Source organism: Hippocampus comes, unplaced genomic scaffold, assembly GCF_001891065.2.
Source record: "Hippocampus comes isolate QL1 unplaced genomic scaffold, H_comes_QL1_v1.1 scaffold36, whole genome shotgun sequence".
NCBI lineage: Eukaryota > Metazoa > Chordata > Actinopteri > Syngnathiformes > Syngnathidae > Hippocampus > Hippocampus comes.
In genome coordinates, this window is record NW_017805695.1 from 2,975,505 (window position 1) to 2,987,830 (window position 12,326).

Consider the following 12,326-nt stretch of genomic DNA (forward strand, 5'->3'; position numbering starts at 1 on the left):
TGTATATATATATATATATATATATATAGTGTGAGTGAGAGAGAGAGAGAGAGAGAGAGAGAGAGAGAGAGAGAGAGAGAGAGAGAGAGAGAGAGAGAGAGAGAGAGAGAGAGAGAGAGAGAGAGAGAGAGAGAGAGAGAGAGAGAGAGAGAGAGAGAGAGAGAGAGAGAGAGAGAGAGAGAGAGAGAGAGAGAGAGAGAGAGAGAGAGAGAGAGAGAGAGAGAGAGAGAGAGAGAGAGAGAGAGAGAGAGAGAGTGAGTGAGTGTTTTTGGTAAGTCTTACTTTTTTTATGCCCTTAAGCCTTAAGGGCTTAAGGCATTTCCATGGCAAAGGGAACCTTTGCATCATGAATTAAAGTAAAAAATCACAAAACACTTCAAGATCTAAATGTGGTCATTGAGAATACGCAAGTACTGTGGAGTGGCATACTTTTATATCGTCAAGTCTACTTGGAAAACAAATTATTCTGCATTACCACCACCTTTTGAAAAGAAGTCTAGACCAAACGATGCAAACTGTAAAACAACCTGCATTATGTACCTACACTGTTGTCACAGATCTCCGTAACCAACAACCTTCACAACATTTAAGCTTGGTGCCTGAATAGAAATAACACACAGACGGCTTGTATCGTTTTAGGGGTTTAATGGTTGTACAGATTCATTTAAATGACGTGATAACACATACAAAAATACCCTTTCAATACATTTTAGAAACAAACATCTAAATGACCTTTTTTTGTTAAATGTTTCTGAACAGCAAAAAGAGTTGTCTGAAACAGAGTGGTGTGTTTTTTTTGCTCAAAAACACCTACAATATGAATGCTATTAAAAAAAAAAAGATCAAATGGTACAAATAGCAAATATAAATTAATTCATAAGAAAACCCCCATTAATGAAGCATGTGATATTTTGTTGCAAAAAAAAAAATCCTCTGTACAGCTTGCGGAATGGGAATCTGATGTTGGAAAAAGCAGTGTAGAAGTTAAAAAAAAAAAAACAAAACAAAAGCCTGTATCAAAGCAGTACCTGCTCTGAGGAAGAAGGCTCCTTGTTGGTTACAAATGCAGCAGCATGAGTTGTTCACATCACCGTTTGTGCTGTAACACACCTAGCGTCAGATTGTTATGGCAGAATGGGGGCGGTGGGGGTATTCTCCTGATGCCTTTTAAGAACCTCCACAGGAGGCGCAGAGGGTTATTACCCAAACAAAGGGAAGTTTGTCTCTCTCCAAAACAACCATATATGCATGCATGCATGCACGCACGCACGCACGCACACTCAACCACTCGCATGCATACACACAAACTAGCACAACAATTCACAAAGCTTTGAACCAGTTTTCACCAAGCACCACAAACCTTTGCTTCACCGGCAGAGAAGTCAAAAGGTTGCTCCAGACTGGGGCGCTATGAAGCGGGTGAGTGTGTAGCCCTCCTAAAGCCCAAAGGGCCTGACAGGATGGTGGCTGAGTGCAGTGCAGCTTTAGGAGCAACACAGTTGCTTTGTTTTTGTTTAGTGCACCATCAACCCTCAGGTTGAAGCAAACCAGGGAGGGGGGGAAAAGAAGAAGAAGAAGAAGAAAAAAAAAACGAGACATGTTTTTGTTCATTTCGTGGCAAATGACAAACCGGTGATTCCTAGAGCTGAATAATTTCATCACTTGAAAGCTTGATTTTCCCCCAATGTTACTTTCATCTATAATAAGCACTTGTAAAAGCACTGCTGAGCCCATTATTGGAAAACAAGAATTGCACACTTAAAAGACTGATACAAACCTGGAATCCTTTTCAGTGGTTCTTATGGTCCAAAGAAATATGGTTGGGATTTCTGTCAAATCCAAGCAAACCTTCAAGAAATCATTGCTGCTTTATCTAAACTACAATGTTGTGTTTGGAAAAAGAAAATCATTAGGTCAGAAAAAACATTTGAAGCCACAAAGAAAAAAATAAATATTTTTTTAAACTTTTTTTTTCAATTTTTAGATAAAACTATGATATAAGCATCAAAAGACTTGACAGTGAGCTTAGCTTGTTTTTCTTAAGACAAATATGGTATGTACATCGACATTAACTGTACACATTTCTGATTTGGGACAAAGGAAATCAACTTAGCTGTGTGGTGAAGGTTGACAAATGAGCGGGATATTTTTGTTTTAAAACATAACTCCAAAAAAAAAAAAAAAAAAAAAAAAAACAAATGTAAGAGAAGGAAAATGGGAGATGTTCGTTAAAAAAGAAAGGAAAGAAAAACTGCTGCTGTCTCGAGATCTCAGTTGAGCGTTGCGTAAAAAGCACTCTGGCTGCTGAGTGCCGACAACCCCCGTGATTGACCAAATCACCTATTTATTGGTTTTTCTGGAACCGCTGGAGATCTGGCGGTGAGGTGTCTGTCCTTCAACGTGACGGCCAAAACTGGCCTATCTCAACGTGTGAAGTCAACTGTTGTGTTGGACCGGACCGACAACAAAGCCCCCACCTGTGCGCATTCATGAATCCAGACGCTTATTGTGGAGCTCACGCTATGTGGATTCTGGCCTTGTCCGTTTCTTTCAGCCTCTTGGCCTGCTCCTCCAGGGTGGGCGAATGGGCTCGCTTGGAGGCTGCACCATTCAAGGGGTCTGCTCCTCGGCTCACTAACGTGGGGATGGAGCTGCCGACGGAGTGGGTCGAGTGTTTGGATGAGACATGTTCTACGGAGGAAAAACGCAAAAGCAATGTTGTCAATTCATGGGCTATCAGATATAACTTGACTCTCCCCAGCCTTGGTTGCCCTTAGCTGAATTAAGCTAAAACTACCTCTGTTCTATCCTTGCAGCTGTGACGTTAGCATCAGTTCATGCTCAATTTAACTCATAAGTCACCAATACAGTACAGTACATATTTGTAAGCCACACATGAACTCAGAGGGCACAAATACAGTAAATATTTCTAAGAAACACACTTATAGGCTGCAAATATGAAAGTGGAAATGGGTAAGTCCACTGTCATCTTATGCCGTGTGATGTTTTCTCACACTGCAGCGAAAATTAGTTCAATCCATGGTTCATTCAGTCTTTATATTTTTAATTAGCAAAAAAAAAAAAAGGTGATATAACACTTAGATCAGGGGTGTCCATTACGTCGATCGGTCGCTCGTGGACTGGTCCCAAGTCGATCGCAAGAGTGAAAATCGTAGAGTGAAAAACAAACATTTGTGTGTCTCTGTGCATGTTAGTAATATATTTTTTGTGTTAATGTACACTGCACCCAAATCATGCTATCAGTCTCACCTTCACAAAAAGTACTAAAATAAAATAAATAAAGCAGGTCACCTTTAACTTATGGTGCCGAGTAACCTGCGTCACTGGAAATTGTTAGCGCTAAGCAGTCTGCAATTGCAGCTTGTGATCACAGCTTTTGCGATATAGCTTTTATTATTATCCACCCATCCATCCATCCATTTTCTGATCCGCTTTATCCTCAGAAAGGTCGTGAAGCGTGCTGGAGCCTATCCCAGCTGTCTTCGGGCAGTAGGCGGGGGACAACCTGAACCGGTTGCCAGCCAATCACAGGGCACACATAGACGAACCACCATCCACGCTCACACCTAGGGACAATTTAGAGTGTTCAATCAGCCTGCCATGCTTGTTTTTTGGAAAGTGGGAGGAAACCGGAGCACGCCGAGAAAACCCACACAAACATGGGGAGAACATGCAAACTTCACACAGGAAGGACGGAGCACTGTGAGGTCGACATGCTAACCACTCGACCACCGGGCCACCCTTTTTTATTATTTTCAGTCAAAGTTTGTTTCATGTACAATTCACTGACGGCACTCGCAAATAATGGCAATGTGGAGGGCCGAGAGAAGCATTTTAAAACGGTACGCGAGAGCTACGATAGTTAATAGGCTGCAAAAGTGCATCGAATGCCTCCGCGTCAGGTCTCGCGAAGGTAGGCAGTGATTTTCACAAACTCTTGTCGCTACTTTAGTCGTTGTGCCCGTTATTCACTATGGCATGCGTGTGTAAGTGCGCATGCGGTAGGTTGGTTGATCGAAAAGTAGATCTTCGGTCCAAAAACTTTGGGCACCCCTGACTTAGATAATGCTTGGAATTTCATTTAATATTTTGATTTCCTAATTATAACATACCATATGTAGACAAATAGCAGCTTATAGAGAGAGAGAGAGAGAGAGAGAGAGAGAGAGAGAGAGAGAGAATTAATACCAAACACAATTGAGGTTAGCATGTCGGCACGGCTATCAACAACTGTTCTAATTTCTCACTTGGCCCATTTAGAAAATGACTCCTCCACACATGCTCAAACAGTGCCAATGGTCAATGTTATAATATGGCTGATGGATTATTTGATGGATTGTGGTGGCTAACGTATCTTAAATGATGCTTGTGACCAAACTCACAGATCACGAAAACTTGACCAATTCATCATTAAAATCAAACTCAGTTCTGTGGCCTGTTTCTCAATTCATCATTTCTCAGCTGAAATAAATCTGACATTTTTTGATCGGTAAAAATAACAACAACAGCAACAAGAAGATCATTTTTGTTTTTTTGTAAATAGAAAAAAAACAAGCTGATAAAAAGATTTAGTTCATCGCGTGGTGTTCATAAACTTCAAACGTCAGAGCCGTTGTAACCGAGCACCTTGGCATTAATGCTGACAAGACCTCCTCGACAGACAGAATCTGAGTCATGTCACTGAAATACAGTGAGCCATTTTGACAGTGGCAATGATGATAAATCACATCTTCAGTGTTTAGCAGCGACCAAGGCGAGACACTCACTGGAACCGATAACTGGAATGAACATGCCCCTTTCTTGACTGGCAGGAGGCACCTCAGGAGTTCGGGTGGCCTCTAATACTGGGGCCTTGGGAGGTGTGATGCTGCAAATCATCGAAACAGACCAGACATAAGAGCGGGGTCAGGTTCCAAACGTTATTAACCCTTTCACTGACTATTTTTGCAGCTGGGACCGAATGGTCATCCAAAACTCACTTGTGGCGGTTGAGGGCAAGTTTGATGGAATTTTTGACGACACGACAGCTGTTGCTGGCTGGCAGAGGTGAGGATGCGTCGGGCAACTCCATGCTGGGAAGCCTCTGATGGCAGAGACAACAACATTTATTCCGTACGTGCCGGCTTTTTAGAAACCAAATTCCCCAGAAAGCGAGGCGTCACCTGTGTTCTTGGAGTATCTATGGTTGGAATGGGCTTAGCCTTTGATTCTGAGAGAGGAGTCTAATGGTGAACAGGCAAAAATTGTGTCAAATCTGATGGGTGGAAGAAAACAAAGGCAAACAAGAGTAAAGATCTACCATCGCAGGTTTTTCTCGAGGAGTGTCTGACGATGGTGGAAATGGTTCCTTGAATGTTGAATCATCATTGGGGGCAACCTGCCAGGAAAGGTAAGACCATAATAGTAAAGAACTTGAGGAAGCACACATGCTCAGGTAGTCTTACCTCCGTGTCTTTGTGCCTCTTGGCCACATCTTCCTGCAGAGGCGAGTGTGGTCTCTTGGCTGCTCCGTTGACAGAGTCCTCCTGGTTGTCTGGCTCCTCTTTGGGGCTGCTTGCGGCATTGGGCATCAGATTCCCGCTCAGTGTTGCGGAGACAGTGCTGCTGCCTGGAACAAGAGGCACCTTTGCTTTGTCTGCTTGCTCTGAATGAGCAACACACATACACACACCACACTCAGAGGTTTATTTACACAAATCTGTGGACTATTTTATTATATTTTGATCATTTTTATTCACCAGAAAATAAAATGCAGCACCAAGTCAAAAGTTCAGATTCAATTCAAAACGTTAATGCGCTCAAATACATTAAGAGGTCAAGACATTCACAGTGCTACCATATTTTTCAGATCATGAGCACTGTATTATTGGGCGCAAATATCAATGAAGTGGTCGAGTATAAAACATTTTCATACATGAGGTCCCAGGTTATAAGGCAAATTATCTTTGTGAAACATCGGATGTTAAATTGTAATTGTACTGTATATGTTTATTTGGGAGATTTTGTGCAATTAAGATTCAGACCAAACAAGAAATATAGGGTGGCGCATGTCTCACTTGCTTTTGTTTGCCATGCAACTACACGGGGTTGCTTTGCAGGCAAAAAAATAATTCCAACAATATTTCTTCATCATGTCGACTTAAGTATGAATCCACAATTCTGGAAGTTTTTGAAATAATGAAAAATACTCAATTAGGTGTTTCCAAAGTTTTGACTGGCACTACTGTATACTTAATTAGAAATACTAAAACTCACTAGAACCAAGAGCAGGGATGGACACGGCCTGGTCTTTCGCAGCCGGTGCCGAGCTGGCTGCAGGGGAAACCTCAAGAAAAAGCTGCTTGGGAGGGCTGACACTGCAGAGGGAAAAGAAGTACATCAGTGAAGTTTCAATGGCAAATTATGTTGAAGGAAAGAAACAAGGAAGAGTTTTAAAGAGATGTGAAAGATACATTCAGAATCTTTATTTTCATACCCGTCGTCTGTGTCAGATGTAGGCTTGGAGGGTTTGCTTGTGGGGGAGCTGAAGGGAGTCCCCGAGTCCGTGTCTCTTGAGCTGTCCAAGTGACTGCTGTCCAGAGAGATCCTCTTCGAGCTGCCTCCATTCGAACTGCGATTCACTTCCGCTATGCTCTGAAGAGGGCGATATAGTGAGCAATCAAGAGTGAAAAATGCCAGTTTCTTAAAAAAGAAAATAAGGCTCACCCTCTTCTTCCTTTGCACTAATTCCGCAGGAAGGTACTGATGGAGTTGCTTCTTCTTCACATGAGTCGCTTCAATCTTCATCCCATCTTTCAGCATGTTGATGTTGTTGGCTTGTCTGTATACTGGAAACAGGGGGCAGCATTTAAGTCACATGAAGGGTAATTCATGACAGGCTTGAATGTTTGCACTCTACTCATGACAGTGAAAATTAAATGTTTGATTTTGTAACAAATATTTTTGGAAGCTGACAGATGGGGCTATGGTGTTATTGCAGTGCTGTGAAGTACTTCCAACTTCAGTGATTTTGGATAGTTTTTTTTCTCTGTCATACTTCAATGTTAAGCCTGATTATCACCAGATTTGTTTAAAAAAAAAAAAATCACAAAAAATACCTGTCAGATAAAATGAAGAAGGCTAGACAAAGAAGTTCAAGAAAGAATAAATGAAGGTTCATATCGGGACTTCCAGGCTTTGGAACTTGAAAACCACGATCAGAGCAATCACGAGCGAAAGAGAAAACTGCAGTGAACCTTCACATGAGTGGTTGGCCACCCAAAATTACTTGAAGAAACCATTGATAACTCATTCAGGTCACAAAAGAGTACACAACGATTGCAGGACTCAGTTGATTCAACCATTAGAAAGACACTGGGCAAAAATTATATAACCCCCACCATGCCAACCCCCGAAGGTTTTATTATATTCCATTGACAGACAAATCAAAGGTTTAACTTTTTTTATATGGTGTAGAGCCTATTATAACAGGTGTAAAACACGATTTGATAAAATCATGACACCAATAAAACATGGTGGCAGTGACATTTGGGGTTGCTTCCTAATTCAGGACTAGCACTCCCCACCCACCAATATGATTGATTTGAAATTATTCTGCAAAGAGGGGGGCAACATTCCTATGAAGTGAGGATCACTGATCGACTCCTCACCAGTTCCCGCTTCCACGGATTGCACAACCAGTATCTAGTTTAAGGGGGCAATCACTTTTTCATGTAGCATCAGGTTTGTATTCCCCCCTAATAAATACAATTATTTAGAAACTCAGTGTTATATTTATAAGGGTTGTCTTTGTTAAATGGTAAAATAGGTTTGATGATCTGAAACATTTAAGTGCAATAATTATGTACATTTAAAAAATAATCAGGATGGGGCAATTCTTTTTCATGGCACTCTTTGTTTATTTACGTAGTTATAGTGGTATTTTAATGAAGACAATATCCATTGTGACCCGAACTTGCCGTTTCACAATTGTAGTGCAAAATTACAGTGACCACAAATGGATTTCAAAGACAAGTACAGAGGCCACATTGACGCAAACAAGTATGTTTGAGAGACTACCAACCGGTGTCTGTGAATGACTGGATATCATATGTAAGATCAATGTTCACACTCTCCGCATTCTCCACCTTCTTGAAAATGATCCCAATGAACCACATGGACACAAAGTCATTCCTGCAAGACATTTCAAGAAAAATAGACCTCATTTGACATTTTAAATGTGTTCATTTGTGGTACATTAATGTTAAAAGTGATGTCAAAATGTGTAATCGTATTGAGTTTTTATTACTTGGGAAGGGGATGATTGAAGGAGGGCGGGGGGATACATAAATAAATAAAATAGAACTCACTCATTGCGGTTCTCTTTGGACCCAGGGAAGGACTGAGGATTGACATGCGCCAAGGTAATATACTCATTCCTCTCCAGGTTTCCCACCAAAACTCGAATCTTTGACTCAACAAGTCCAATCCTGCAGGAAAATGCATTGTTTTGATTGAATTGGGTTCTGGGCTGACATACCCCAAATACCTAACTCACGTGAAAGTTTGTTTCTACCAACAATTTTATTGTTTGGACATTTTTATATGATATTTTCCATACAATAAGTCACTTTTTAATCATATTCGTCTGGTCCCGTGACTTTTTACTCCGGCGCAACTTGTATATATTAAAATTAGATATCGGACTGGCACCAAAAATCCCTGGTGCTGCTGACACACGCTTTTGTGCTTGTCCATGTTGAAGTTTTGTGCATAATTTCTTGTGCCCAGTCTGCCTTGACTTTTAATATCTGTCTACGTTTCGGGGGCTGGGCTCTCTTTACGACGGTCATGACAAAGGGTTACGAATGGTGCGCAATGAACTCATTTGTGCAGTTGTCCAAGAATATGTTGACATGCACCATAAGAGACACAGGGACTGCCTGCTCACTGCTTTTCATTTTATCATTTTATATTTATAGGCAGGTGTTTACCACGAAAATAGCTATTGTAATAATGACTTCACTACTCCATTAGCAGAGGCTAAAGCTAGGCTACGCAGTGTTCGAACATGCATTCTAATTTAGGTTATGCTTCTGCTGTAGGAATGGAACTCTTTCGTAAACAGAGGAGGGCCCACTGCAGTCATTTTTACTTTGGGTTACACACCAGTTTCTCTTGAAATAACGTTTTAACATTACATCATACATTTATACATTTAAACTGGAGAAAATTATCAAAAATCTATATACAATTGTTTGATGTTATTCTAAAAATGTGTTGTATGAATGAAGGCCTCCCTCCATGAGCAATTGAGATACTGCTATTCCTGGACACCATATGAAGACATAGCAGCCTTTCAATTTGAGCGAGACTTCAGTAATCAGATTTCAATACAATATAGCATATAATATAGAATCTATAAAGTTGCTTTCTTTCAAAGAGAACATTTCAATTAATGGTTCCCATGTGGACATCCACGAATGGTACTTACCATTCTAAATGATTTTCTTCTGTGGATGCGCTGGCTGTCAACACGATATAATGTCTGTGAAACAAACAAGGTGTAGATCTCAGATTACAACATTTTAGCCGCCTTGTTAATATGCTTACACATTACATACAACATAAGTGATTTTCACATTTCTCCCACTTGAATAGCTTGAAACCCAAAGTCAACTTTCACATTTGTCCTTCCTGGTATTGTACAGCCTGCACAGTCCATTGATAGCTTTGCTGTACAGGAATGATCAAAAAGTATTTCTGTTAACATATTTTTAAATGAGTAAAATCAAATTAAGCTAAATTAAAAGTCTTGTATCCATCTTGCACACAAAAAAATGAATGCAAGTATTTGAAAACAAAAGTTTAGCTGCCTTAAAATTGGACAGCATACACAAAGTTGACTTTGTGTAATCCTTGATTTGAACATTTATTTTGACTGTCGAACAAACTGGATGTCAAACAGCGTCCAGAGCAGTTGGTGTGGGGAAAAAAGACTTGTAAAGCAAATGGTAATAGACATCTTGTCATCTTTCTTTCATCTCACTATACTTAAAGCGTACCTGTGTTGGTCAGAAGGAAAAATACATACGCTTATCGCGGGGGGGCGCATCTCAAAGCATTTTTGTTACATTGGTTAGACAAAGCGAATTCCAATAAAGTGGGGACGTTATGTTAAACATAGACAAAAATAAATACATACATAGATTTGCCAATCATGTTCAACCTATGTTTGATTCAATCCACTACAAAAGACAAGATATTTAAACTGATAAACTTCATTGTTTTTAACAAATAATCATTAACGTGAACATTTAATGCAGTTAATGTTAAAACGTAAAATTACGTTTGCAAAAACACTGTCATTTAGTCCCATAGTGTAAAATTACGTTTTTGGTGGGTTTCTTTTTATTACAAAAAATGTAAAAAGGGTTTGCAGCCCTTCAGTAATTATCAAGGCTTTGGGAATTATTTCAGTCTGATAAATCACCACTAGATGCCAGGAGTGGCTTTGATCAGATCTTGGTGAGAACATGGATAAATGCTGGCAGCTAAATTTACAACAGAGCTTTTTTGAATCAAAAAAGGATGACAACGCCCCATCGTCATCCTTGCACAAAGGGGACTGCTTTCACTTTTACAACACAAAAAAGGAAAGGTCAATGCGAATACACCCTGAGTCCTGTTCGACAGGGTCCGGTGGTGGATACACGAAGTGACTATCTGAAATGAAAGGTTGATGCTACGTTGCCGTTAGAGCGCATGTACCGTATTTTCCGCACTATAAGGCACACCTGAAAGCATTCAATTTTCTCTAAAACCGACAGTGCGCCCTATAATCCGATGTGCCAATTATAAAGAGATTGTGACTCTCATTATATTCCCCGTTGAGTTGTTTACCCGTTTGTGTTCCTGTGCCATCTAGTGGTGATTATTAGCAGGAACATCAACCTCAACGGGTTCTGCCTGACACTAATTGACATGTGCATTTGCCAACACACACAGACAACTATTTTGTGAGCTCTGCGCAGCCATTATGAAACGACGATAATACCAAAAGCATAGTTAACTACTGACTAAACGGAGGAAGGAGATAAGCAAGACTTTGAAGGATATTTAGCTCCTTGTGTGGATGTGAGCCCATGAGATGTGTGCCTTTTTGTTGAATCAATTGTCTTCATTACTTTTGTCTTTGTTTTGTAATACCATTTGTATTTATACGTTACACAAACTTTCAAAAGTCATAAAGAATATAGCAATTCAAAATACTCAAATGTCAACATTTTTACTCATATTTTTTTCTTTATATATTTTTAAACAAAACATGAACTTTGTCACCCCCAGGATCTCTTGGATAACTTCTTCAAACTCACTTTCTTTGAAATGCTAATTTGAAAGTTTAACAAATATTTTATTACAGGTAAATTTCAGTTTATATGAAATTAAGTTTGTGATTAAATTACAAATGAATGCTGTACAATATCATGTTCAGGATATTTGGCATTTCAATTAGGGCCGTGGGTCTAACTTGGGGGGCCAGATCCCACCCGCCACATCATGTTATGTTGCCCATTAGAGCAAATTATGTACTTCGACTTAATGTTTCATACTAATCTTGCTGCTGTAGACTGCAAATATCCCCAGTGTGGGACAAATAAAGGTTATCTTATCTTATAAAATACCAAAACTGCAAACTGTCTTCACTTTTTGAAATGTTGAGATACCCTCACCGGCCACTTTATTAGGTACACCATGCTAGTAACAGGTTGGACCCACTTTTGCCTTCAGAACTGCCTCAATTCTTCGTGGCATAGATTCAACAAGGTGCTGGAAGCATTCTTCAGAGAGTTTGGTCCATATTGACACGACGGCATCACACAGTTGGCGCAGATTTGTCGGCTGCACATCCATGATGCGTATCTCCCGTTCCACCACATCCCAAAGATGCTCTATTGGATTGAGATCTGGTGACTGTGGAGGCCATTTGAGTACAGTGAACTCATTGTCATGTTCAAGAAACCAGTCTGAGATGATTCCAGCTTGATGACATGGCGCATTATCCTGCTGAAAGTAGCCATCAGAAGTTGGGTACATTGTGGTCATAAAGGGATGGACATGGTCAGCAACAATACTCAGGTTGGCTGTGGTGTTGCAACGATGCTCAATTGGTACCAAGGGGCCCAAAGAGTGCCAAGAAAATATTCCCCACACCATTACACCACCACCACCAGCATGAACCGTTGATACAAGCCAGGATGGATCCATGCTTTCATGTTGTTGACACCAAATTCTGACCCTACCATCCGAATGTCGCAGCAGAAATC

The 12,326-nt window shown here is 40.3% G+C and overlaps 1 protein-coding gene across 3 annotated transcripts in view; it reads right to left on the reverse strand.

Moving 5' to 3' along the window:
- Positions 1-628: 628 nt before the first annotated feature.
- papolg (poly(A) polymerase gamma) overlaps positions 629-12,326 on the reverse strand; it is a 25,031-nt gene continuing 13,333 nt past the window's right edge. For 2 of the 3 annotated variants that reach the window (XM_019882102.1, XM_019882104.1), the window contains 12 exons: positions 9,494-9,547; positions 8,370-8,489; positions 8,084-8,193; positions 6,727-6,848; positions 6,497-6,654; positions 6,277-6,377; positions 5,466-5,665; positions 5,321-5,398; positions 5,184-5,243; positions 5,001-5,104; positions 4,788-4,888; positions 629-2,691 (listed from right to left, as the gene is read on the reverse strand). In XM_019882102.1, the coding sequence (XP_019737661.1) occupies positions 2,516-2,691; positions 4,788-4,888; positions 5,001-5,104; positions 5,184-5,243; positions 5,321-5,398; positions 5,466-5,665; positions 6,277-6,377; positions 6,497-6,654; positions 6,727-6,848; positions 8,084-8,193; positions 8,370-8,489; positions 9,494-9,547 (1,384 nt within the window). In that variant the 3' untranslated portion in view covers positions 629-2,515. The remainder of the gene's footprint in view (positions 2,692-4,787; positions 4,889-5,000; positions 5,105-5,183; positions 5,244-5,320; positions 5,399-5,465; positions 5,666-6,276; positions 6,378-6,496; positions 6,655-6,726; positions 6,849-8,083; positions 8,194-8,369; positions 8,490-9,493; positions 9,548-12,326) is intronic. The other variant, XM_019882103.1, reaches the window with a different exon arrangement.